Raw genomic sequence first — 27,843 nt, forward strand, 5'->3', positions numbered from 1 at the left:
TTTAACTTTCAACTTTTCCCAAAACACAACCAAGCAAAAATGATAAATGAGGGCTTCCCCGATCCCTCATCCCCGTGATTGAGTACCCAAAAACTTAGTCCCCAAGTGCGTGTTTAACTTTTTTTTTTTTTTTTTAAAAGGCGTGTTTTACTTGCTTCTCTCTATTACTCCCCCCGAAAAAGAAAACTCTGTATATCTCTGTTTCCCATTGAAGCGCACTCCGTGTTCACCATTGAGGCGCCTTCTGATATTGCAATCCTCCATTGAAGTAGCTTCCGAGGTAAGTAGTTGTTTCTTTTTGTAATCATCGAATATCAATTTCACAATCTAGGGTTAGTCGTTGTTCTAATTTAATTTATTCTTCAGTATATTAAATTAGGGTTTGAATATTTGAATTATTGGTTATGATTTCTTACCTGCGATAATGTTGCTAGACATGAAAATTATGAACCTAATTGATTCTTGATAATTGAATCAGATTCAAATATGCCTTTTCGTTCTAAAATTATGTGATGTAATAATTGAATTTAATTTTTAACCCTTTGATGTTGGATTGAACTATAAAATTGGACCTCTTCTACCTCCTGATTGAGTGCTTATCTTATTAATTAGGGTTAAATTGAAAATATTGTTGAGTTTTTGCTTCTCTTTTGGTTGTTAGGATACCCGGGAAGTCAATCCTGGGAACTCTGGTGAAGCATGAGTAATTCCTTGAGTTTCGAACCGTTTAACAGGTGATTTATCATATCTTTATGTAGAGAAGTTTTCTAATTAGATGTTTTTTAAATGGTATAGTTTGCTTACTTAATCTTTGTACAGGTTGGTGAAGCTTACGGCCCGAGCATTTTATGATGACATCTCAACAAAAGGCGATAATCAACCCAAGACGAGCCGTAGTGATAATCGGGGGACGGCAGTGGTAATTCTTGATGCACTCACTAGGTATATTACATGTGCTTTCGAATAATTGTTATTAACTTTCTTATATTTCTTATTTGGGCAAACTTTGTTGCATAATTGTTTGTGTGAGTTCATAGATTTGTTGAGAGAGCTGCATTTGTGATCAATTCTAAACCCTAGTTAAAATGTGTTTACGTTGGCCAACTATGGATGTACACATGCAACATCAATTCTTTAGAATATACAGTCATTATAGAGGAAGGAAACACACAGATGAATGCTTACTACATATTGGATGGATAATTTGTTTTTCTGTTCCTATTTTTCAATTGCCATTGTTACTGTCTCTCAAATGATTGATCTCTGGTTTTAATGTACATTGCGCAATTCTAGGCGTCAGTGGGTGAGAGAGGAAGATCTTGCAAAAGATTTAAAACTTCATTTGAAGCAACTTCGTCGAACATTGCGGTTCTTCGAGGAAGAAAAGCTGGTTATGCGTGATCATAGAAAAGAGGTTACATTTGCTTCTATTTAACATACAAAACTATGTTATTGGCCTTTTTGGACCATTTGTCTGCGGCCTTGTTCAAATATATATTTCATATAAATTGTTGATCTCATATTATTGTCAGAGGCCTGTGGCTTATTGACTGTTGCCATTTACGTGTGTAACTGTACCAATGTCTCCTATATGGAATTTTTGTGCCAATTAAGTAATTTCTTTAGTATCATAAATTCTTATTCTTGGGCAACTCTCCTACTCCCATTCCTTACCTCTTCTGCCTTCTCTATCTAAATTAGGTTGAAAACTGAAAAGACTCATGTTCTCATCGCTATATTAGAAATTATATCTTTAGTACATGGTGGGTTGTTTTATTTTAATTTTGCTTCATCATTTGGGTGGATTTGGAGGGGTGTGGGGGTGGGTGTTATGTACTAAATTTGAGTAATGTAATACGAACAGACAAAATGTACTTAAAGGTTGAATGCTTGAGTAATTGATTGATTGAAGATTGGAATACAAAGGATAAACATAACTTGAGGTTATGAGTCTCTTAGTAGCTTTAGGCCACAACTCTCTCTAGTGTTTACTCTCAAATTTCTGGATGATTTCTAGTGCTTCTTACTCTACCATACATATACTCAAGCCTAGATAATACATGTGACAATAATTAACTAAAATAGAAACCCATAAGGAACATGATTAAAGAAGTCCTGCTTCCCTTCCTAAATTACTCTTTAATTAGCCTTGTCATGTTGCTCCTTGTTCCTGGCTTCACTTGACCCTTGCTGCCCCTTCTTTGCGCGCCTCGTATACACCAAAAGAGGTGGTTGACTTGCGGTGTTGACTCCATTGACCCAATTCATAACATCACTCCCCCCTTTGAGTTTCACCTTGTCCTCAAGGTGGAAGTCAGGGAAGCGTAAATTGACTGCTTCAAAATCCTCCCATGTGGCTTCAAAATGCTGCAGGCCCTTCCACGTGAGTAGTACTTCGAGCACGAACCTCGACTCCTTCTGTACCCTGCCCACATCAAGGAGTTCCTCTGGCTCCACAAGCAACTCCAAGTCGGGAGACAGTTGCTTGGGAAGGGCGGGCTGACTTGGAGTGCTGCCAAGGGCTCTCTTAAGTTGAGATATGTGGAAAACCGGGTGTATCTTACAATCCGATGGTAGCTTCAACTTATACGCAACTCTGCCAATTTGCTCAATAACTTCAAATGGCCCATAAAATCTAGCAGACAACTTCTCAAAGGGCCTCCTTGCAAGGGACTTTTGCCGATAGGGCTGTAGTTTAAGAAAAACCTTCTCCCCAACCTCGAACTTATCTTCTCTCCTCTGTTTATCAGCATTTAACTTCATCACTTGTTGGGCACGATTCAAATTCATTCTCAAATCCTCTAAAATTCCGTCCCTTTCCTGCAAACTCTCTTCAAGGCTACGCACCATTGTCTGTCCTGCTCCCAATCGCCATAGCTTCGGCGGGTCTCGACCATAAACGACCTTGAATGGGGTCATCTTGGTCGAGGTGTGAGGTGAAGTGTTGTAGGAATATTCAGCCCACGGTAACCAGCGAGCCCAGGTGCGAGGTTGTTCGGCGATGAAGCATCTCAAGTAAGTTTCGAGGCTTTTGTTCACAATCTCTATTTGGCCGTCGGTTTGAGGGTGGTAGGCCGTGCTTCGGCGGAGATGTGTCCCTTGTAAACGAAAAAGCTCCCTCCAAAAGATACTCATGAAAACCCGATCACGATCAGAAATAATTGATGCCGGAAAACCATGAAGACGGACTATCTCCTTAACAAAAGCGTCTGCCACTTTTAGAGCGTTGAAGGGATGTTTTAACCCAATAAAATGGGCATATTTTGAAAGGCGGTCCACCACCACGAGCACGGAGTCTACCCCCTTAGAAAGAGGAAATCCCTCCACGAAATCCATGGAGATGTCCTCCCACACGGCGTCGGGAATTGGAATCGGTTGGAGCAACCCGAGAGGGCTCTTGGTGATGGTTTTGTTTCTTTGACACACATCACATTCTCGCACAAATTTCCTGACATCTTTTCGCATTCCGGACCAAAACCAGTCGGCAGCCAACCGGAGATAGGACTTAATTTCACCGTCATGACCACCCGTGGCGGTGCTGGGATACTCCTTCAAGAGTAAGGGAATGAACTTTGAAGACTTAGGCAGAACAATTCGATTCTTGTAACATAATCTGGACCCCTCAACATGGAACCCTTTTGGACCTTCTTTTCCCTCCTTAAGGCCCAAGACAATCTGGCCCAAGTCTTTATCCCCCTCCAATTCCTTCTCAAGTTCGGCCCAATCCACATAACATGAATGGACCAAGGCCCCAAGCTCTATCATCTCTTCTTCTTCCTTTCCTTCGATCAGTTTCTCTGATCGCACCAGCAGAGCTCCGTCCTTACGAGAAAGTGCATCCGCCACCTTGTTCGCGGCGCTGGGCTTATAATGAATGGTAAAATCAAACCCAACCAATTTCCTCAGCCATCGTTGATATTCACCTCCGACCTCCCTTTGCTCCGTGAGATATTTCAAACTCTGTTGGTCGGTATGAATTTCAAATTGGCGCCCCAATAAATAATGACGCCACTTGGTCACGGCCAAAGCGATTGCCATCAATTCTTTCTCGTAAATCGATCTCCCTCTTGCTCGAACCCCCAACATTTTGCTGTAGAAAGCAATGGGACAACCATTTTGCATAAGCACCGCCCTGAGTCCGAACCCGGAGGCATCGGTCTCCACCACAAAGGCTTATCTGAAATTAGGAACGGCCAAAACCGGAGCGGTGGTCATCGCCGATTTTAGCTTCTGAAACGCTGCTGTAGCTTCTTCCGACCACCCGAAAGAATCCTTCTTCAATTGTGAGGTAAGAGGGTTGGCAATGTGAGCGTAGTGGGAGATGAATTTTCGATAATATCCCGTCAACCCCAAAAAACCCCGGAGCTCTCTAAGGTTCTTCGGTATTTTCCACTCAAGTATGGCTCGAATTTTATCAGCATCCATGGCGACCCCTTGCTCGGAAATAATGTGACCCAAATAAGCAATTTCTCTTCTCCCAAACTCGCATTTTTTAAAATTGGCATATAACTGATTTTCCACCAACTTTTGCAACACCAATTTCAAGTGATATTTATGCTCCTCCACGGCCTTACTATAAACCAAAATATCGTCAAAGAAAACGAGCACAAATTTTCTCAAGTAAGGTCGAAAGACCTCGTTCATGAGAGATTGGAAGGTAGCCGGGGCATTTGTGAGCCCAAACGACATCACCAAAAACTCATAGTGTCCCTCATGAGTGCGGAAGGCCGTTTTATGAGTGTCTTCTGGTTTGACCCGAATTTGATGATAGCCCGATTTTAAATCGAGCTTGGAAAAAATTGTCGCCTCATGCAATTCATCAAGTAGCTCATCAATAATCGGGATCGGATATTTATCCGGAACCGTTTATTTGTTAAGAGCTCGATAATCTACACAAAATCGCCAAGACCCGTCCTTCTTTTTAACGAGCAAAACCGGGCTTGAGAAAGGGCTTGATGATGGTTTGATGATGCCGGACTCGAGCATTTCCCGTATTAGCCTCTCAATCTCATCCTTTTGAATTTGAGGATATCTATAAAGCCTAACACTAATTGGGTTGGCCCCTTCTCTCAACACAATAGAGTGCTCATGGCCTCTATTTGGGGGTAGCCCACTTGGCATTTGGAAAACCCCTTGAAACTAGCCCAGAACCTCAACCAAAAATGAAGGTGGGCTGATTGAGTTCGGGCCTAATTTCTCATCCTCCAAACTGTTGCACTCAACCCAAAAGCCTTTTTTCTCCTTTTTCAACACTCTAACCATAGCCTTGAGTGAAATTCGTGATTTTTCGAGGGTCGGATCTCCGGTGAGGGTGACCGGAACTCCCCCCACGGTGAACCTCATGACATGGGTTCGCCAATTAGTAACCACGGCCCCCAATTTCTCAAGCCATTGCACCCCCAAAATTACTTCGGCACTACCTAAGGTGAGTGGAAAGAAATCTTCGGTTATAGTAAGTCCACCTTGAAGCTCCACCTTGACTCCCTTACACACTCCGCTACCCCGGATGGTATCCCCATTCCCTAAAGAGACGGCAAATTCCCCACCTTGAGTAATGGAAACACCCGTTTGCTCCACTACCGAAATTGCTAAGAAATTATGAGTGGCCCCCGGATCTATCATTACTACCACCTCTTGTCCCTTGACTATCCCTCTCAACTTCATTGTTTTTGGGTTGTGTATTCCGATCACCGAACATAGTGACATTGACCCGTTTTCCTCCGAAGGGGTGTCACTCTCCAACTTCGGTCCTTCATCCTCCAACTCTACTTCCCCTTCCGCCACTAGTAACACACTAAGCTCCTTCCTTTTGCAACGGTGACCCACACCCCACCTCTCATCACACCTAAAGCACAACCCCTTCGCTCTCCTCTCCGCCAATTCGAACTCGGTTAACCGCCTAGTGCCTCCGATGGAATTCTGACTTGGGCCACGGTTGGACCGGCCCATGTTCACTGAGCTTTGGGATTCCGGAGCCTTGGGCCATGATTTGGGTGGCCCACTACTGCTGGGCAGCCCATAAGAAGCTATTAAGCCACCCTTACTCCCACTTGGGCTGCTGTGACTTGGGCCAGGATTGGATGGCCCAACCACGAAGCCCCCTTTCCAATTACTAACGGGTTTCTTACCCTGCTGCACACGGTTCTTTTCTTCAATCCTACCAGCCATTTCCATGGTTTTTTCAAGGTTGGGAGGATTGAGGAGTCTCAACTCAGTTTTAATTTCCTTGTTCAACCCGTTTATGAATTGCCCGAGCATTAGACTTTCCGGCACGTCCTCTAACGGCGCCGCCATCTCTATGAATTTCCGACGGTATTCCGCCACTGATCCGGAGCCATCTTGCGTCACCGCTAACCATTGTTCATGGAGCGTCCCCGAATGTGAAGGTCTGAACTCGTTCAGGGCTCGATGTTTGAGGTCCGGCCACCCAAAGAACGACCGCCTTTTCTGCTCCCACTGAAACCATTTCAAGGCGGCCCCATCCATCGCGACCACCGCCGCTTCCATTTTCTCCCTCTCCGTCAGCTTGCAAAATTCGTAGTACATTTCAGCCCTTGCTGTCCAATTATCGGGATCTGCTCCGTCGAAAAGAGGCATTTCTAACTTACGGTGCTTCCAATGACCACCGCCGTTGCCTCCCCCACCACCGACCCAGCCTCGATTCTCAGGCGGGTGCCACCCCGGATCGTCGAAAGGTCTGTCTTCGTGCAGGCTGTTTTCACCGCTCAATCCCCCTTCCCCCGGTTGTATGACGGGTTGTATGACTGGTTGTTGTTGCGGTTGTTGCGGTTGTGGTTGAGAGAACTTCAATTTCTCCAATTCTTCTTGAATCTTCGTGAACTTGCTGCGGTCTAAGGTGGCCTGAGTATTCACGGTGGCACGGAATTGATCTAGGCGTTCTTCCAAGTGGTTGACCATGTTAGCCATCACCTCCTCCATCTTCCTTCTCTCTTTCTCGATTTCCTTGCGCTCTTCTTCCATGGCTGCCTTAATGGCCGCCGCCACCGTGCGTGTGAGGTTGTCGTCTTGTGGTTGTAACCTCTCCTGGATGGCCGCTAGCACTTCTTCTATGGCGGTGAGCCGTTGAGGTATGTCTGCTTCCATGTCTACTGGGATTTGATTTTTTTTTTTTTTTTTTTTTTTTTGAATTACTGGCTGGAGGTTTCTGGCACCGGCGGTCGCAGGACCACCGCTCTGATACCAAGTTGTTATGTACTAAATTTGAGTAATGTAATACGAACAGACAAAATGTACTTAAAGGTTGAATGCTTGAGTAATTGATTGATTGAAGATTGGAATACAAAGGATAAACATAACTTGAGGTTATGAGTCTCTTAGTAGCTTTAGGCCACAACTCTCTCTAGTGTTTACTCTCAAATTTCTGGATGATTTCTACTGCTTCTTACTCTACCATACATATACTCAAGCCTAGATAATACATGTGACAATAATTAACTAAAATAGAAACCCATAAGGAACATGATTAAAGAAGTCCTGCTTCCCTTCCTAAATTACTCTTTAATTAGCCTTGTCATGTTGCTCCTTGTTCCTGGCTTCACTTGACCCTTGCTGCCCCTTCTTTGCGCGCCTCGTATACACCAAAAGAGGTGGTTGACTTGCGGTGTTGACTCCATTGACCCAATTCATAACAGTGGGGTGAGGTGAATTATTGTGTAAGGATGTAGAATGCCATTCCCTTGCTGTCAACAAATCTTTAGAAAAGTAAATTTCTTTAAAGAAATTGGTGACTTTTGCTGTTGCTCCTTCACTCTTTTATCCGGGAAATTCCGTGTTCAGTGTTAACTATCCTGCCCCATTTGCTGGTAAGTAAATACACCGTCAAGCATTATTAATTTAAATCATTCGTCATGAATCATGGGACATATCCAAATTCGATGATTTTGGAGATGGGATTTTATGACTGTAAATTCAATTAGGAAGGAACTACTTGAGGGAGAACACTTTACACAGAAGCAGAATGCATTTGGAGGATGATGGTGATGGTGGTTTTAGGGGGGCAGTGTTTTTCACATGCTTGTGTATTGTGAATACGGGCTTACAATTAACTAATATATATATATATATATATATATATATATGAGACTTTTCCCTCATCTTAGGATTCTCTCATGATTGTAATACATATTTCTTTTTAGTTATACTGATGCACCTAAAGGGCTGATAAATTTAGGTTGTAATTCTGTAAAACAAGCTTCCCGTTGCCTGTTACAATATTTTGTATTTTTAGGTTGCAATTCCCATTTAGAACAATACTTGATGGTGTGTAGAAGGAAGTTGTTCTCAGATACCATGACATAGTTCTTGTTTAGCAGATTGAAAATAAACTTCATTCTCTTAGTAGATTCTGTGGTTGTGAAAGTGCTGTTATGTTGGTTTTCTTTCTTTTTTTTCCTCTTGTTGCTTCCAGATTTCCAATATATACAGCGAATCTTGCATTTAGAAGCTTTGGCTTTCTGGAAAACATGTCTGTTTTTCTCATGTGCACTTAATAACCTGCAGACAGCAAAAGCGGTAAAATTGCATAATGCAGCACTTTCAGCCACAGTTAATCACCATCATGGAAGAGAGGGTGAAGACAAGATTAAGCTGCACACTCACTCATACTGTTGTTTAGATTATGCACAGGTTGGTTATCATTGATGTCCATGATTCTCTTGTTATGTATATTAATGGATTTTTTATTTGTTCTTTCCTTAGCAATGAAGTTCTGTTGCTATCATAGTAAGCTACATTTTGTATGCTGGTGGTGTTGTCTCATTATCTGCCTCAAATTCATTGTTGTTACCACCTTGCCATGTTAATTTTTAGTTTCAAACTTAAGTTGCTTGTGAGTTGCCTATTACGTGTGGAGTGAAATTATTGATTTATATGAAAATATTAGAGTATTTTACAAAGGCTGAAAATTTGTAATTTCTTGCAGATTTATGATGTTGTGAGGTACAGAATGCATCGTATGAAGAAAAAATTGAAGGATGAATTGGATAGCAAGAACACAATCCAGGAATATATATGTCCCAGCTGTAATAAAAGGTTGGAGTCACTGTTTTCTTTAGCTTAAAAGCTTTAATGTATTCCAGCATTCATGGAAACTAAAGATTTCTGATGTTGTATGGCTAGATATACGGCTCTTGATGCAGCAAGGCTTATTTCTGAAGATGGTGAAAGTTTTCTTTGTGAAAGTTGTCAAGGGGAACTTGTTGCAGAAAGTGACAAGTTAGCTGCTCAGGAAGTAGGAGATGCTGATGAAAATGTGAGGCGGCGCCGCCGTGAAAAGCTGAAAGAGATGCTTCAGAAAATGGAGGTTTGTGAGTTATTAAGCAGCTTTTAAGCGGCTTTTAGTGCCACATTTTAGTTTATTTTGCTGGTCACTGTGTGTGAATATTATCTTTCATGTTCAATTTAACTGAAGAGAGTATTTTTTAGAGTGATATCTTGAAATATTAAATGTATCAATTACATGTAATGAAATGGTCACTTTTATGTTGTCAGGTTTTCTTCCTAGATTTTTGCTGTACAGCATCTTTATTTAGTGCCTTCCTTTTCGTAATCTTTTATGTTGATGTTTGAGAAGTCTGACTACCTATTCTGATATTGTTGCGCTTTTTATTACAGTAATTTCTCTTGTTATTGGTGGTAACGATTAGTATCTTTCCTGAGTTGCCCTAGGGATCTCTAGGATCATTGCTGTTGCTATTTACTTCTGCTTTGCTATTTACACTTTTTTTTTCCTTCTCTTTGTACATTTATATGCTTTATATAAGTAGTCCTGCAGTTACGATATTTCTATGTTTTCTTGGGGATAACATAAGGTAATCAAATTTCAGGAGCAACTCAAGCCGTTAGTTGAGCAACTCAATAGAGTCAAAGATCTAGCAGTTCCCGATTTTGGAACTCTACAGGCCTGGGAAGTAAGGGCTAGTGCTGCTGCTCGTGCAGCTGGTGGGGATAATCCCAATGATCCCTCTAGGTCATATCAAGGTGGAACACCCATGCCTTTTCTTGGTGACCCTAAGGTGAGGTACTTCTATCTTTAACAGTAATTGTGTTTGTTTGCGTGCATGTACAGCTCCTGTTTTTGGTGCTGCTACTTGCCTACTTTTCTGTGGCAAGTGTTATCAACAGTTACCAGTAACCAATCTTTTTTGGCCCTCCCTCAAACCTTTTTTTTGTTAGGGGTTGGGGTACGGGGATGTGAGAGACTTGATTTATGAGGATGTCATTAACATCTCACATGTCAGCTGTTAAAGAGGGACTGACATCATGCATCTCATTATGGTGGGTTGATGTTAAAGTTGACGTTGTGTTTCCAGATTCATGTTGCAATCAGTGGTGTGGAAGATAAGGAAGACTCTAAATCTGGTACTGGAAATGCGCCCATGAAAGTTCTGCCTCCTTGGATGATCAGACAAGGTATGAAATTAACAAAGGAACAACGTGGTGAGGGGGAAGAGGAACCTAAGCCTGATGTCACTTCAGAGCCCTCTGATTTATCAGATGACAAAAAGTCAACTGTTGTCAAAGACGAAAAAACTATCCAGGTTTGTCTTTTATAGTTTATAATTTGATTTAAAAATTGTTAAGTGATACGAGCCTTATGATAATTGCTTTACTTATTGGCTTGGCCGGAAACTTTTGTAGGACGAGTATTTTAAAGCATATTATGCCGCTATCTTGGAACGACAACGGGAACAAGATGCCAAGGGGCAGCAGGATGTATCTAATGGAGATGTTACAGGTCAAAGTACATCTTCAGATCGTCAAGTTGGCATGAAATCAAAACGTGAGGACGAAAGCGAAGATGAGGATGTGTGGGAAGAAGCTACTCCTTCAGGTAAATGTCTCTTTTTTATAGTCTCTAAATAGTTGCATTGAGCTCTGCTCACCTTGGTAGCTATGGTGTAGTATTGCATTCGTCGGTCGATTAATGTTAATTGATTAGCAGGGAACACTGGAGAAAGCTTTACGGTCGACTTGAACGTTCAAGCTGAACCTCTACCAGAGGAAGAGGATAACGATGATGATGATGTTGAATGGGAAGATGGTTGATTCTTGGATTCGTGAAACCCAATTGTTGAAGAATGATATGTACGATGACGATGATGTTGAATGTGAAGATAGTTGATTCTTGAATTCGTCAAATCCAATTTAATATTGCAGTTTTGTTGGAGAATGGTGATTGTTACTGTAGTGAAAACTAGCTGCAAACACTCCTTGCACTGTTATAAGTCCCAAGTTCTTAACATCAAACAGTGCTTATATTACAGAGTATTATTATTATTACTCCCTCTATATCCAAATGTTTGTGCCATGTATCATTACATTTTCTGCAGTATTGTAATTAAATTATGTCAGGCTACGTATTATAAAATTTCTACAAAAATTCATATTTGAAAATTAAAATTCATGAATATAATAAGCTTTCACATGACTGTTTTGAAGTATAGAAAGATCATCAAAATGTAGTATTAGATTTCATTCTAATACAATTACTTAAGATTTCAAATAGGAAAAACCAAAAAAAAAAAAATAGAGGGATTATTTTTATAACTCCATCTTTTTAAATACATTTCTTTCTACTATGTATTACTTTCCTTTCTACTTAATAAACTCACTATATTTCTATTGCATCAAATGAGTTTTCTACTTCCTTTTTTTTTTGCCTCTTTAAAAATTGTGTAAGAGTTTAGAATTTTAAAAGCGATGTATGTATAAAAAACAAATAGAGGAATTAGTATAGTTGTTGTATTTATGTTATTGATCTAGTGGCGTAATTATAGTCAAATCTAATTCGACAAAATTAAATAAAGAAATGATTAAATAAAATATCCTACTCCGTACAAAACAATGAAGGAAAATAATACGGAGTACTAATATTTATTTACAAATTTGATACAAATTTCACGTCAAAAAAATAAAAAATTGCTACAAATTCCATAATCTATTTATCTTATTTAAACTTTATTGTTTAAACCAAGCATAAGAGAGCCTACAAATTCAGAGTTGGCCTAATTTGGGCCCAAATCTAAAAATTATATGGGGCCCAATTCAACATTTACAATATCATAAAGTCATAATTCATGTAGTTTTCTGTCCAAAACAAAAGAGCAAGTCTGGCCCATTGTTTGGTAGAAAGTCATGAGATCAGTGAGCTGTTCTACTGACATTTTTTCCATTATTTTCTTTGCCAAATTTTCTCTCTCCTCGTTCACCTTAATCTTCTCGAAATATGTAAACGCATTTCTTACTGTTGCTCCTACTTCTATCAACCTTGCTTCTTGCTGCTTACTCATCACTGTGTTAGACTGCATCACAAAAACAATGCACATAAGTTTTAAGCTTTCAAATGACAGTGTACTAATTCTTGTATTGAACAAATTATTCATAAGATTAGTTTATGTTCCTTGACAAAACTTACAAAAGCCTTCGAATAATAGTACGTGTACTAATTACATGAACACACTATTTAGAAGGTAAGTTTATGTTACAACCTGGACTCCGTTTCCTATTATTGTGTACAACAAATGAGTATTATTTGTGAGATATATAATAAGTATTATTTGTGAGATATACAATATATTCTTATTATACATTATAGGTTATTATTATATTTTTCACTACGGATTATATGTAGCACATGCACATCGGTATTAAGTATGTCGATAACTATATACTAAAAGACACACCAGCAATGACACGTGTCATTTCCTAGTGTGTTCTTAGATTTTTTTTTTTTTTAAAAAAAACTATTTAAGAAAAAAATCTTTTTAAATATATAAAGTATTATATTAATTTCCTACAAAGTATAATAGAAGATTTTGATGAATCTTTCCAAAATAAAACAGATTGACAATCATAAACTTAAGCAAAAAAAATTAAGTATAATATTCTTAAGTCTTAACATAATTTGTTACGGACTATTTTTGGTAGGAAAGACATATTAGGTACTATGTACGTTTATTACAACAAGATTATAAAATTTTTCTTGGTTTTGTTTTTAATTATGTAATAGAAGTTACAGGCTTAAATCGAAATGCGAATATCAAATCATCAAATGATGCTTTATTTATTTATTTTTATTTCCTTGAATAATTTATGATTAGAATTTCAATCAATTAGTACTGTATGGCTACTTCAATAATACATGTCAAGAAAAACACATGTTTATTATTCTTAGAGTAATTTTTCCCGTCATTTTGGTAGATTTACAATATTCAATTGATATGAATATAGTATATGGAAGTCAAAAAATATAATACAGTGTTAATTTTAAAAATAGTTATTAAAAATTACCGTACACGGCACGGGATCTAACCTAGTGAACATAAAGTATGTGCATAATGAAGTAATACCTCGAGAAAATTAGCCCCAACATCAAGCTCGGATTCTTTAGATGGTTTGATACCATTTCCGCTTGAATAAATATCTTTGGCGAGCGAGAAACTCCTAACAATAACTCTCCTCTTTTTCTCCAATGTGTGATCCAATTTTAATAACTTAGGCACGTTTATTGAATTGTTACTAATCCTTTTTTGGTATGCAATTGCTGCCTTCACAAACTCCTGTCAAATTTTTTAAAAACAACTCAATTATTTTCAATACATGATCAAAATAATCATAAATGCTAAAATTGATCATAGAAAAACATGTTATAATTTTGTAACATAGTCTTACCTGATAAGCACAAGGACAACCAGGATAATCAAACTCATTAGAGTCAGATCGCCTCATTCGTTCAGGATGAAATTGGAGTCCCATGATAAACTTTCCGTCCTCCGGCTCGTACGTGTCGGGGTCATAAAATCCCTCGATCAACCCATCCGGCGAGTAAGCCATGGGGATGAATCGTTGGGCCAATCGCTTAACCCCTTGATGGTGGTAGCTATTGACAAGAATCTCCAAATTCTCTTGTGACACCAAAGTTTCCTTAAACCACTTTTGTAATGGGGTACCTTCTAACACCTTAACTACGTGCCTATGATCATCGTAGTTATTATAGTTAATATGGGCCACTCTTTGCTCTTCGGGTACCTTTCTCGCTAACTCTTTCTCCACGTCTTGATAGAGCGTTCCACCACAAGCTACATTTAGTACCTATTAATATAACGTAAATTTTTAGTTAACAGAGAATAACAGATGTATAGACGTACTTATACTAGCAATTCTTTTTATTATTTTACAGCCTTAATAGTTTGACTTTTATATCCCTCAATGTACATATTCTACTTTAAGTTTTTAATATTAGTCTATTACTTTTTTTTTTACACCATTTAATCTAGAATTAATTTTAAAATTTACATTGGGATGCGTGTATATACCTGAGATCCACGACAAATGCCTAGGTAAGGGATGTTGCGCTCAAGGCAGAGCTTGGCGAGCCTGAGCTCAATTGAGTCCTTTTCCTTGTCAATGGCGGTGTCACTAGCATGTAGTCGTCGGATTTCCTCAATTTCCTCGGGTGAAAGTTCGCCGGAGTTAAAATCAGATTCATAGAGAGAAGGATCAATGTCCTCACCTTCACACAAGAGTACACCGTGAATAGGCTCAAAGCTCTCTAGTAGCATGTGAATGCCCGAGACCCGGGGCACTATTACTGGCACGGCCCCATACTTCACTATTAGGTCCAAATGGTATTCACCTAATCACACACAAGCCCAAAATAAGACATTATTATTACAAGTTAAGAGACATACGCGAAAAAGTAAGATAGTGTAAAAATTATTTCATTAATATTATTATTATTATTTTTATTATTAGCTATGGTCATTTTGATTTTAAGTGATAACACGAGAATTATACCAATAAAACTGTTAAGCTTAATTTTGTGGAAATGAGCTAATCCGTACATACATCGAATTAAATATCCATCATCAAATTAAATAAAAGATTATCTACGGAGTATATATTATTATTAATATTTTGACTGTACAAATTTTTAGTGATATCTAATTAATCAAATTGACACTTAATATTTAGTGGATGAGAAGTATTAATTATTTTTCAAGGATCACTTGTTACTCGTGTAAGATGGTGCTTTTCTTGCACCAAAGCAAAGTTTGTTGGAAAATTAAAATTTGAAAAGGCCAGGGCAAAGAAGGTCCCCCAATAATATTGATTGAGTTGTTACTTGCTAATCAGTGTTATATACGTATATTCGGATCTCTCTACAGTATATACCACTCTAAATTACTAGCTAGTGCGAAATATCATTATTGTTTGAGTAACAAATTTCTTATTAGTTTACTAAGGTTATAACAATAGTTACATTAGTACTAGGGTAATTTTTGACATTGTTGGTGAGCTGACGTACAACTTTATCAACAAGTAATTTTCAAATTCATACATGTACAACGATTTTTAAACTTATATACTATAGTTAGATGAGAGTTCACAAAACTACTCTGTATTTAAAATGAGAAATAATTTTCTTGAAAGTACGAATTGCTTGTAGCTCTTATTATACTTAATTTCTCTTCTGTTTGCACCAATTAAATTAGTTATACTAGTGAGTTTTCTAAAGATTAGTATTTACCTCGTTTCCATAGATTCAATTCGAGTTACTTCGTATACTACGTACTTATATTATTTATTAACAAAAACATATGGAGCAATAACATGCTAATTAATGCTATATTCATATTTAAGTGAGGTTTATGTAAAAAAAAAAAAAAATAAATTGTAATTGCTGATGTGTACTAGTAGTGCCTAATTGGCAAGGTTTTTTAGTGTAAGTTTCTCTTTTCTTTTATTATTTGATTGGACATACTTATAAATTTCTGTTCTCAAGGAAGTCAGTTGCTGTTTTGACTTTATATTTCTGTTTTTTCTGTTTTCCCCTATAACTTTCTCTGCATTTTCTATTTTCTACTAATAACTTGATAAAGATTACTTGTAAAAAAAAATAAAAAAAAAAAAGAAAAGGGATTATATATATGCCTAAATATACGAATATACGATGGTATGATAATGTGTTTAATTGTATTCCGTTATACATATCTTAACAAAACATGCATAATGTGTTTAATGAGCCTAACTTGTAGCCTTAATTCTAGCTTGTACACTTGTGTATTATGCTGGAGGCAGATAAATTAATGAGACAGCCGCTGACAAATTCCGAACAAAAGAAGTAATAAATGATTTACTCATTGAAAATGCATTTTAAACTAGCTAGGATTATTTTTTTTAAGACAAACACGGAGAACATTTATTAAATCAAATAAAGTTCCGCCAAAGTAACACATCTAATATAATCCGAATGATATTACTCCATATTAATTCATCAAATATAATCCGAAAGAAAAATTAAACAGAATAATATATTTTCCGAAAATGATTATATCTCATATCGTAGCAAATCAACAATAATAAAACACGACTGCATGTATTTTTTTGTAACACATAATATTTGAAGATAGACAAAAAACGATGAAAAAGAGAGAGATATACCGACGAAATCGACAAATTTGTTCTTACGAACGGTGCGTCGAGAAACAATGAGAACTCGTGGGAGGATCGCCGACAGATTTGCAGCAGCAGCAGCAGCCATTTATATATTATAGATTAAACGACGACGACAACAACAACGACGACTAGGAGATTAAATTGGCAGCCTAGTTATTAAACTTTATGAAATTTCAGTAATTAAATATTTTGAGTTTAGATATAGTAGTATTGGTGTATAATGCAAATGAATGGGAAAATTGGTCTCTATTTATAATAAGAGAATGAGGAAAATCTGGAACCTGAAAGAAAAAGGAAATAGGGAGAAAGGTGGTAGTTGCATTTCACTATTGCTGAAAGTGAGAGGCGGAGAAATGTAAGAAAACATACATCCACTTTCCACGGGCTGACGGGCTCATGCGCCGCGTAAGCAAATTCTCTTTCCAATTAAGCTCACCGTTCTAACTAGATACTCGTCGTTTGGTTACACCTAAAAAGTTTGTTGCAATTTTTATGGAAAATCGCTTATTTCAATTTAAATATGTAAAAAATTTGTACTATATATTAATTATATTATAGGAAAGTATACATCTGATATATAATTATTTGTTACTCTAATGAAGCGTTTCAACCTTTTACATTATTTAATCTACTTTGACTGATAATGATAGTGATTTATACATATATAAGAAAAAAAATTAATTAATAGTATATTTTAACTTAGTGATACATATACTTATTATTAAAAACATTTATTAATGTTTTTAATAATAAGTGTCGATGAATGTTGTTACTCTTTGATTATTCATAATCTTTCTCTTGTAATTAATCTTCTTATGTGTAACCTAAAAGGCTAAAAGTTGTACGTATTTATCCTTTTTTTTCGTACAGAAGACTCAGGGTATATTTAGAAGTCATATAATAATAGTAATTAAGAGAATGAAAGTTACCTCAATTTGTTTGAGCTTCTCTCCTGATTACAGTCACTCTCACCCTTGTGGCTCTCTAACTAAACAAAAAATAAATAAATTTAACACTTCATAGTAATTAAAATTATGAAAAATAATATAAAAACATAGAACGTGGGATAGAAAGTGATTATCCAAGGGAGGGAATGTCTAGGACGGGTCAAAGCTGAGTATGAGCTGATCTGGACCAGGCGATTGAGTTAACTCTATTTAGCATTTACATCTCACTTTAGTCAGACCAAAGTCCACGTATTTGTTTCTTGATTTCATGATCTCATCGCATATTATATGACGTATTATTAACGGTATGCTCTAGTTTCTAATTTCTATTCTTTCGGTGGAGTTATATTATTAGTATATTAACGTGGAACTAAACCTAATCACTAAAGTTTAAACATTGTTAAGTTGATGTTTTGAAAAAAAATTATATTAAAACAAATTTAATAAGAATACCTTTTGAGTATAAAATACGGATTGAAGTACTCGTATAAATTTAATTAATTATCTGTTCTAATATACTATTATCTAAAATGTAATGCCAACTAAGCTATGTCTACCTGCCATGTTTATCTTGAGTCTTTACATTATGATAATTAATTTACAAGTAAGCGATTATCTGGCTAGTTTATCTTTGGAAGATAAGGCATTTTAAAGCCCCTATAAGGTTGGAAGAGCATGCAAACTTGGCAAAATTGTAGATATATCAGCAAATTAAAAATATGATTTAGTATGACATTTTTTTTTATATTTATATCAATAATTGTGGACCCATATTTAATAATAATAAAAAAAAAGTCAGAAACTTATATTTTCTCGGATATTTCATTTCCAATTATACATACATATATTCAATACAAAGTATATATCTTTTTTGTTATATTTTAAATTTTTAATCCATTCATTTTGTTGTTGGTCGGAGTTGTAATCTTTTTATAATACAAAAAGTCAAAGCATGAATAAATAAAACAAATTGAAAACGTATTAATATGTCTAAAATTTGTATTTTTTTACTTTACTTCTCTATATATCATGTTTTTGTAAATAAATTAAACTATAGGATTAGTCAAAGAACCCGGCTTTTGAAACTACTGTCTCAATTTAGACATTATAATCAATGTCTTTAGCATAAATATTTGACGTCATTTTCTTTTTCGTTTTTGATCCAAATTTGATCCATTAGCTTAGTAAAATTATTGAAAGTAAAGTATCGCTTTCAAGTAGTTGATGACTCCTTGTGAAAGTGCTTCTTATCCTCAACAATTTTTTTAATAATTAAAATAATATCATGCTTTCCATGTTTATATACTATTTTTTATGTTTATAAATTTACTATACTCAAATGAATACTAAAAATAAATAAGGATTCACACCATATCATTTTGTTTACACGTGATTCACGATCTCGAAAATACTACATCGTACTACGTTTGTTCTTCCTGAATTTCATATCCTAAGGGACTGATCGGTATATTTGTTACTCCATATTTCTTATGCTATAAGGTTAACTAATCCCTTTCTTTATTTTTAATGCCGAAGTTTTATGTTAACAAAACAACTTGATTAAATATTAAATGCTCAAAACTACCTATTATATGGCCCTACGTCTTATACTTAATTAAGGATACGTTACAAAAAGTATGAGGTACTCCTACATAATTGAGGAAAAAAAAACGTTTAGTGTCAATATATATATTAAAACTCAATGACAAGGATTGTAATCTTGCCACGTGTCGTCAATCTCGCCACGTATTGTCATGTCACCTATTATTAATAATTATACATCAATGTTTTCTCATAAAAATTTATAATTTATTAGCATTAATATTTGAACCCATAACCTCATATTCATTAAAATTAAACTTTAACTAATCACCGCTCCAATAACATCTTATGATGATAAAATTGTATTAAAAACAATGACTCGGGGCATCGCCCGGGCCAAAAACTAGTTTGTATATTATTCATAGTTGTTGATAATAAATATTGCGTAATCCTTTTATAATTGTTGTTTTATCTAATCATAAATCATAATCATAGTTAGATTGTTGTTAAAAACAACAATGACAATAAATGTTATCGAGATGCATCATAAAACAATAAACGTGCGTGATTATTAATTTGAGATGAAAAAACAGGTCCTTAAACTTGATAAATTGCATTTTCTTTAATATCGACCTGCACTCCAACACTCGTGTGTGTGTATATATATATATAAACTCAATGAGAAGACATGAGCCCGCCACGTGTCATCGTGACTAAGCAGATGATATTACACCATGTCATTTCTTGAGTAATTCTTATAACTCCCAAGTTAAGAGGATGCTTAAGTTGATTAATCACCATCATTATTCTCTTGATAAGTAACTCTCATAACCCCCCATTTAAGATGATGTTTAAGGTGATTATTTACTTTTTTGATGCTTGGGATTCTTCTTCTATGTTCTTTCATGTTTCTCTATAAATAAAAGAAGTTTTATTTCTGATTTTTACACTTGATAAATACATCAAGCATAAGTCTAAACACATTCTCTATTGGGCATAAGTTGCTTGACTCAAACTTTCTACTCAAAAGTGTCTTTGTGTGAAAGTGGTGTGTTAATCTTAGGGTTCGTGCCGGCGAATACAATTGAGCACCTTGGTTGCGCCGGAATTTCGTTTTCAAATTAGTGATTCGCATCACGATGCACCGATATTGTTCCATTGTTTGTGAGATTGTCTTATTATTTTGTACTAGATAACCCCTTTATTTACAACAAATATAACTAATTAAATCTATATTATTTTATCATATAATTTTTATTATAAAACCTTATTTATAATACATTATACATATAATGATGCGGGGCATTGCCCTGGCCAAAAACTATTTCATATTCATATTTATAATCGTAACAGTAACCTAACCGTCGTAACCAATTAACCTAATTAACATTCATACGTACCCATACAGCATAACTTGCAGCTAGAGAGCTCGAGAAGAGTGTTCTCTTTTTTTGCTAAGAAATGGAAGGAATTAGGCAAGTCATGAATCTCACAGTCTTCTATCTCCATGCGGCCATGCATGTGGATTGTGGACCTTAATCAAATTCACAACCTCGATGACTCCTACGATTTTATTTTGCATTCTCACTTGCGACGTGTTTGGTTTGATGAGAAAAATTTGGTTGTTTTTGTATCGTTTTCCTCTCATTAGTAGAAAATTTATTTAATTTGATTAAATTTTTACGTGTTGTACCTCATTTACACATCAATTAGAAGTATAATTAAGCTAACGCTTGCTAGAGTCCAATCAAGTGTATTACGGAGTACTAAATTGCTTGGCTGTCAATGATTACAGAGTACAACGTTTTGTTCTTTTTAGTAAGCTAGAGTTACTACCTCTATTTTAAATTAAGTATTACTCCGTACATCTTGGTTAGTGAAACAAACCTTTTATCATAAAAACATTCATCATGAATTAATAACAAAGTTTAGTTCATTTTACCAAGTTTTCATTTATTTGATGGTGTTTGTATTAATTAATTGACTACTTAGCTTGTTAGAATTACGATCAAGTCTTATAAGCTAAGTTTTGACTTTAAAAAGTTAAATGTTACAATTATTTAAGACATAAACAAGAGGTAGAACTTTTATTCTACTACCTCCGTTTCATAAAATCTGCAACAAACTTGGTTGTACATTTACCAAGACAAAATTTCTTAAGTAAAGATTAATAAAAAAAAAAGGCATGTGATTAATTGGATGAGAGAGAAAGTAATCACCACCAACACCTACCTAGAAACCCACCCTCTCACCATCACCACCCAATCAAACCCACCTAACCAACTCACACCACCACCAATCAGCTCGCACCACCACCCAAAACCCACCCAACCAACTCGCACTGTACCACCACCAATCATCTCGCACCACCACCCAAAACACACCTAACCAACTTGACCAGCCACCAATTATCAACTCGCACCACCACCCAACCAACCTGACCAGCCGGCAACGAACCCACCAAACCAACCAACCCGACCAGCGACCACCCAACGAACCCACCTAATCAACTCGCACCACTACCCAACGAACTCGACCAGTCGACCACCAACAAACCCACCCAATGAATCGAAACAACCACCTTACCACCTCCAACAAACCGAAACCCCAACAAACCACCAATAATGTAGATCTAAAACCCCAACAATCCACCACTAATTTAGATCTAAAACCACAACTTATCACCATCCAATTTCGATTTTGAAAAGGGGTGAACTTTAAAAAGCAGAAAAGAGGCGGCGACGACTTTGAAAAGGGGAAAAGAGGGGCGGTAGCGGCGAACTTGCGAGGGGAAATGATCGGCGAATTGATCTGAGTGGTGGTGGTGGTGCGGTGATTGTGAGAGAGGGGGGAATAGGGCTGGTGCTGGTGGTGGTGGTGGTCGTGGTTGATTGAGAGGGAGGAGAGATAAAAATTGGTGATGTTGGTGGTGGATGTGGTTGTGAGGAGGAGAGAGAATGTGGGTAGAGGTTTAATTATAGATAAATTGATTTGGGTTAAAAAGTTAAGATGATGTTTATTGAAGTTAAGTAAAATTTTGTAAGGGTATAACTGTAAATTTACACCAAAAAATTTACTATATTAGGAAAGTTTTTTTTTTGTTGTACATAATGTGTATCTTCCGTTTTAGGTAATTCTTGCAGATTTTATGAAACGGAGGTAGTATAAAAAAGACCAGAGTTAATAATACTGTCGTTGTACCTGATTACACGACATGCACACGTGGCACATCAAGAAAAGTAGTATTCAACTATTCAAGGACTAACACAGAAACACTCGTCACTTGGTCTCACCTCTCACCACACCTTCTTGTATCAGTTTTGAGGCTTATATCATTCCATTAAATTACAACCCTTTAATTTGGGACCCATTCTCTTATATTATTTGATTTGAAACTCTAATAATAATTAACCAACACGAAATACACAAACTTTAACTCTATTAGTACTGAAAGTGACGATTGTAACAAATTTAATTTGAAGTTAATAGAGTCTATAAACCGATTTATTTAATAGAGTCTATAAACCGATTCTGGGCTTCAACATGATCGATTTATATACTCTATCAAATATTTCATACATTTATAAAAACGACCATCATATCAAGTCTTTAAATTATACAAAATATTGAATATTGAATGTACATACATGCTCTAATCCATATGTACACGCGGATAGATATTGATGAATTAATTGAAAATATTATCTATCAATTCTCCTAATAGTCTGATAACTACATAAGCAAATAAAATTCTTCAAAGTGTCATGCTTTAAATCAGTTTATTGTTAATTAAGTGAGGGATGAGCCGGATAAGCATTTTGAATGTGATTGGTCAAGGTTTTGAAATAATATACGTATTATTCATAACGTGATTAGCAAATGAGAGTATTATATTACGAGTTTTTTTTTAAACACATTTAAGTTTATATCATAATATCAACTATCAAGTGCAACTGTGCAAGATATAATACCGAATATCCGAAGTGATTGACGACAGTTATTGGTCTATTTGTTTGAACTTACTTTTTTTTTTTTTTTTTAAGGATAAGATAAAATATCATTAATTGATAGCCATACGGCATCTACAATAAATAATATAGAAAAGTAAAATAAAATCTAAATTAATCAAGTAAAAATCCTCTTTAAAGAAACTATGATGATGAGAAACTAGATCTAACGATGAAGCACAGTCCCTGATTGTTCGCTGAATTATGCAGCCTTCTGTGAGGGAGTCCATCTTCTTGACATAGTTTCGGGAAAATTCATCACTTGACCATGTCGATCGCATCCTTAATTCCAACGCCAATTGCAAAATTGTACGAATAACAACCCATGAATCCAATCTTTCATATTTAACCCTAAAAATAAATTTCAATCTTCCACAAGGGAAGATAAGAAAGACAAACACCAAACTCTCACAGAAGGAGAGAACAAACCCAAAAATTGGAAGAAAACTCTCATAAAGAGAGAGCAAGGAGGATTATTAATGACTAGAAAACAAAAAACAAAGGAAATAAAGAAAGAATTGGGGCTTACCATCGTCAAAGAGATGATGATGGTAGCCCCTTGCAGCTGCCGGAGATTTTAGGGTTTTTAGAGAGGAAGAGAGGAAAGAGGCGAGAAATTTCAAAGTACTTACTTAATTTAATATTGGACATTTTGTGAAAAACTACTTTATAAAACACTTTTTTTTTTTGTGAGAAACTACCTAATAAAAAAAAATGTTGTAAGAAACTACCTTATAAAAGAGTAAATGTTGTAAGACACTACCTTTGGTTGAAAAGTCATCGTTGACTTTTATTTTCCGGCGTTGACCACGTCACTTGCCAATTAAGAAAAAAGGAGGGTAAGGGTGAATTAAAAATCACACGATTGGCACGTGATGTGGTCAACGCCGGAAAATGAAAGTCAACGGTGACTTTTTGACCAATGGTAGTCTCTTATAACATTTACCCTTTTATAAGGTAGTTTTTTACAACATTTTTTTTATTAGGTAGTTTCTTGCAAAAAAAGTGTTTTATAAGGTAGTTTTTCACAAAATGTCCTTTAATATTGTACAATTTCAAACATAATAATCATACAGCAAGGTCCTGTTCTCTTCAGCTTATTTTCAGCTCAGTTCAGTTCTTAATTTCCTTCTCTCATAAAATATTTAGTTCAGTTCAGTTCTTAATTTCCTTCTCTTGTAAAATATTTAGTTCAGTTCAGTTCAGCTCCGTTCAATCAATCAGAATAGGCCCTAAGATAAGTTATGTCTAAAAAAATGTTAAAGATAAGTTCAGATAAACTTAATTTTGACATGCTCATATGTAAGTTATGATGATACGATGAATTTAAGTTCAGGTTGAATAATATAAGTGCTATGTATAAGTTGTAAGAAAAAAATACCTTAGATCTTAGAGGTCTAAGGTTCGAAACCTAATAAGTTAAGATTATTTGGAGATAAAGAATCATTTACCTTACCCTCTAATTTCAAATATTTGACCCGTAAATATTAAATAAAAAAAAAACTGTGAGTGTTAAAATTCGGTTAGGGTACTTTTAAAGTGCTACGTACATAAACCCCCCAAAAATAAAAAAGGCCAAGTGTTTTTGTTTGGTAGATAAAATATTTTGGGGTTCTTATATGATTTGCGGATAATTTGGATCCCTAGGAATCGGGCAAAACCACAAAAGGCAACATGGTCACTTTCTGTATGGCACGTTGGATTTAAAATCTGCTAATCTATTTTAATGTCTTTCCATTAGATGTAGCCCAATAATGTTTTGGTTATTAGCCCATTCCAGTTTGGGCTAATAGTCCAATTCCCTAACACGTCAAATGTTGTGAATTGGGCTTAGTCCGGTTAAGGATTTACTGATCGCTCTTTTCACTATTGATGATGTTTGGTTCTCACAAAGAGCTACATTTGAACTTTTTTCTTTTTTTTATTTATTTATTTTATTTTATATTTTATTTTTTATTTTTATTTTTTTAAGGTTTTGAAAGGAAGCTATATGAGTGGTCAATAAGGCCATAGAATAAAGTAAAGCTTTAGAATTAAAGTTGTAGCAATCAATTACTACGTACTACGGAGAAAACATTCGTGAGATCATGAGTTGAGAGCAAAACGGCAAAGATCAATGACATTAATAAGCAAACCAAAACACACTATTATTACGTACATAACAATGATCCTTGTGCACACCAATTAGCTTTTTGGTCAAGCTTTGACGTGATACTAATACTAGCTTGTTTGTAATTAAACATCGTTATGCGCATCATTTACCCTTTATGTCTCTTTAAAATTCTAAATTGGACCCCATAAAAAAACATAATACAAATCTTACAACCTTGATATAAAAACACACACGACGTTACCATAAAAGATCCATTAAAAAAGACTACCTTATTATTATTCAAATTCTTACAAATTTTCAGCATGAAATCTTGACACGACAAGCAGAAATAACGCGCTTAGCACTAGGTGAATTAGCATAACTTTGGTACTTCTTTTTGTACCCGCAAAGGCATGATCGTTGCATATTGAGCTTATTGCAACAATCTCCCGATGGTGCCACATTTTGGGACAAAAATGCCCCTGCACAAGACATCAGCTGACTGATATCACATGTAGCGGCCGATGCCGGGATCGGTCCCTTTGCCAGCATTGCAGCCGCTACGATCACCGTGATCAGAGCAAAAGTGCACACCTTGTTGGCCATTGATGAGTAGTGAAATAATGTGTGTTGTGTAGTGAAAGTGGGATAGTAGAGTGAAGTAAATGTATTGATGGTTCATTGTTCTATTTATAGAGGAAAATGAAAGATTAAAAATTAGCAAAAGAGATTAAGGTTATGATTAGGGCGGCTTGGATTGTGGATTTTGGCTATTATTAAACGTACTCGTACATGTGATATGATAGTGCGTGCTATTGTAGTTTTGCTAAATCGTTTTCTTTCGGTGCAATTTGCAGTTTGCACGTAGTATTTCTGTCCCCTTTTGTTTTAAAATGGAATTTATAATGTTAGGAACATTTTGGGAGATGTGAATATGATCACGAGATGCTACTTTCATAAGATTAGTAATATAATGATAGGCTAGGGATTGAAGATGAACAAAATATAATAACTACGTACACTACTAATAGAGCGTCGTCTTTGCTTTGTATAATTGTACTTGGTACCTTTAATACACCATATGGTATGTATACCTTGATGTATATACCTATGAAACAATTTTGCATGATAATGTACGTGATCATCATAAATTTATTTTGGACAGAAAGAGTATGATGATTTTAATTAGCTCTGATCATTAAAAACAACATAGAATAAGCTATAGATCGAATTCATATTGCATGGATATCTCAAGACAAATCCAAGACACAAATAAAAGATTCGTATATTTATTCCGGTAGTACACAATAATTAGTCAAGCAAGAATGCCAACAAATTAAAGAGAACTACTTGGTTACAAATTCTTAAAGTACAAAATAAAAGACATGCAAATAAGATATAGTAGCATATATAGCTACGTCGTCGTACGATAGTACAACTTTGAAGCTAAGGAAGATAGAATGTAATTGCTTGATCTGCATTCCATACGATAGCTGAATATATACAACTGTACACAGAATATTGAGCCTATAATTGAGGCTTAGATTAGGGAGCTAACTATGCTATTCTACTGCTATACTTCCTAAATATATGCACTAGATAAATACATGGCATAATTAGATATATACAATAAATCAGAATATAATTAACATTATATTCTAACACACCCCCGCAGTCGAAACGGGTGCATCACGAACGCTGAGACTGGCTCGAAAGTCTTCAAATAAAATACGAGGTAATCCCTTGGTGAAAATATCGGCAATCTGATATCGAGAGGGAATATGGAGAACACGTACCTCGCCCTTAGCAACTTTCTCCCTGACAAAATGAATGTCCATCTCTATATGCTTGGTACGTTGATGTTGTACCGGATTTCCTGATAAATAGATGGCACTCACATTATCACAATAAACCAGAGTAGCTTTGTGAATAGGACAATGTAGCTCAAGTAATAAATTTCTGATCCAACAAGAATCAGAAACAACATTAGCAACTCCTCTGTATTCGGCCTCAGCACTAGATTTTGATAGAGTTGGTTGTCTTTTGGATGACCAACTAATCAAATTATCACCAAAATAAACACAGTAGCCGGATGTAGAGCGTCTAGTATCCGGACATCCTCCCCAATCAGCATCAGTATAAGAAATTATTTTACTAAGGGAGGTTTTATATAGATGTAGACCGAAAGATAGAGTACCCTGTAAGTAGTGTAAAACACGCTTGAGAGCATTCATATGCTCGTGCCGTGGATCATGCATATGAAGACAAATTTGCTGCACTGCATAAGAAATGTCGGGTCTGGTGAAAGTAAGGTACTGCAAAGCACCGGCCAAATTGCGGTACTTAGATGGGTCGGCACATGGTGAACCTGCTGAGGCACTGAGTTTCGGTTTGGTGTCAACCGGAGTAGCGCAGGGACTACAATTAGCCATGCCAGCTCGTTCTATGATCTCTGTGGCGTACTGTGTTTAAGACAAGAACATACCATCGTCATTGCGAGAAACCGCAATCCCCAAGAAAAAACTAAGAGGACCTAAGTCCTTCATAGCAAACTCGCCACTCAAAAGAGCCATGAAATGCTTCCTTAACCTGTCAGAAGAGGCGGTAAGGATAATATCATCAACATATAATAAGAGGTAAGCCATATCCGAGCCCTGCCTGTAAATGAACAATGAGTTATCAGATGTACTGTGAATAAAACCAATAGTAGCAACAAAATCCGCAAAACGCTGATACCAGGCTCGAGGTGCTTGTTTAAGGCCATAAAGAGATTTAT

The 27,843-nt window shown here is 36.1% G+C and overlaps 2 protein-coding genes across 2 annotated transcripts; one reads left to right on the forward strand and one right to left on the reverse strand.

Moving 5' to 3' along the window:
- The first annotated feature begins 125 nt into the window (after positions 1–125).
- On the forward strand, positions 126–11,301 carry LOC145592821 (uncharacterized). The gene is made up of 11 exons (XM_081649325.1): positions 126–280; positions 662–734; positions 820–942; positions 1,294–1,414; positions 8,521–8,646; positions 8,942–9,051; positions 9,139–9,322; positions 9,846–10,034; positions 10,332–10,559; positions 10,660–10,852; positions 10,964–11,301. Exons 2-11 carry the CDS (start codon positions 700–702, stop codon positions 11,065–11,067), a joined length of 1,413 nt encoding a protein of 470 aa, XP_081505451.1. The 5' UTR covers positions 126–280; positions 662–699; the 3' UTR covers positions 11,068–11,301.
- Positions 11,302–11,880: 579 nt separating this feature from the next.
- LOC145592822 (putative glutamine amidotransferase GAT1_2.1) lies at positions 11,881–16,678 on the reverse strand. Its single transcript, XM_081649326.1, has 5 exons — positions 16,465–16,678; positions 14,337–14,656; positions 13,693–14,112; positions 13,371–13,580; positions 11,881–12,323 (listed from the first exon to the last, which is right to left on the reverse strand). The coding sequence occupies exons 1-5, from the start codon at positions 16,562–16,564 to the stop codon at positions 12,090–12,092; spliced, it is 1,284 nt and encodes a 427-aa protein (XP_081505452.1). The 5' UTR covers positions 16,565–16,678; the 3' UTR covers positions 11,881–12,089.
- Positions 16,679–27,843: the final 11,165 nt, after the last annotated feature.

The sequence above is a fragment of the Chenopodium album genome, chromosome 18 (genome assembly GCF_948465745.1).
Source record: "Chenopodium album chromosome 18, dcCheAlbu1.1, whole genome shotgun sequence".
Lineage (NCBI taxonomy): Eukaryota > Viridiplantae > Streptophyta > Magnoliopsida > Caryophyllales > Amaranthaceae > Chenopodium > Chenopodium album.

What these genes read in the sequence shown, in the direction of transcription:
- LOC145592821 (XM_081649325.1), top strand. Translation starts at nt 700, where the DNA reads ATGAGTAATTCCTTGAGTTTCGAACCGTTTAACAG. An exon ending in TGTCCCAGCTGTAATAAAAG is followed by an intron (nt 9,052 to 9,138) that starts GTTGGAGTCACT and finishes TTGTATGGCTAG; the next exon opens with ATATACGGCTCTTGATGCAG. An exon ending in AAGACGAAAAAACTATCCAG is followed by an intron (nt 10,560 to 10,659) that starts GTTTGTCTTTTA and finishes AAACTTTTGTAG; the next exon opens with GACGAGTATTTTAAAGCATA.
- LOC145592822 (XM_081649326.1), bottom strand. Translation starts at nt 16,564, where the DNA reads ATGGCTGCTGCTGCTGCTGCAAATCTGTCGGCGATCCTCCCACGAGTT. An exon ending in GCATTTGTCGTGGATCTCAG is followed by an intron (nt 14,113 to 14,336) that starts GTATATACACGC and finishes TTATATTAATAG; the next exon opens with GTACTAAATGTAGCTTGTGG. An exon ending in GTTGTCCTTGTGCTTATCAG is followed by an intron (nt 13,581 to 13,692) that starts GTAAGACTATGT and finishes AAAATTTGACAG; the next exon opens with GAGTTTGTGAAGGCAGCAAT.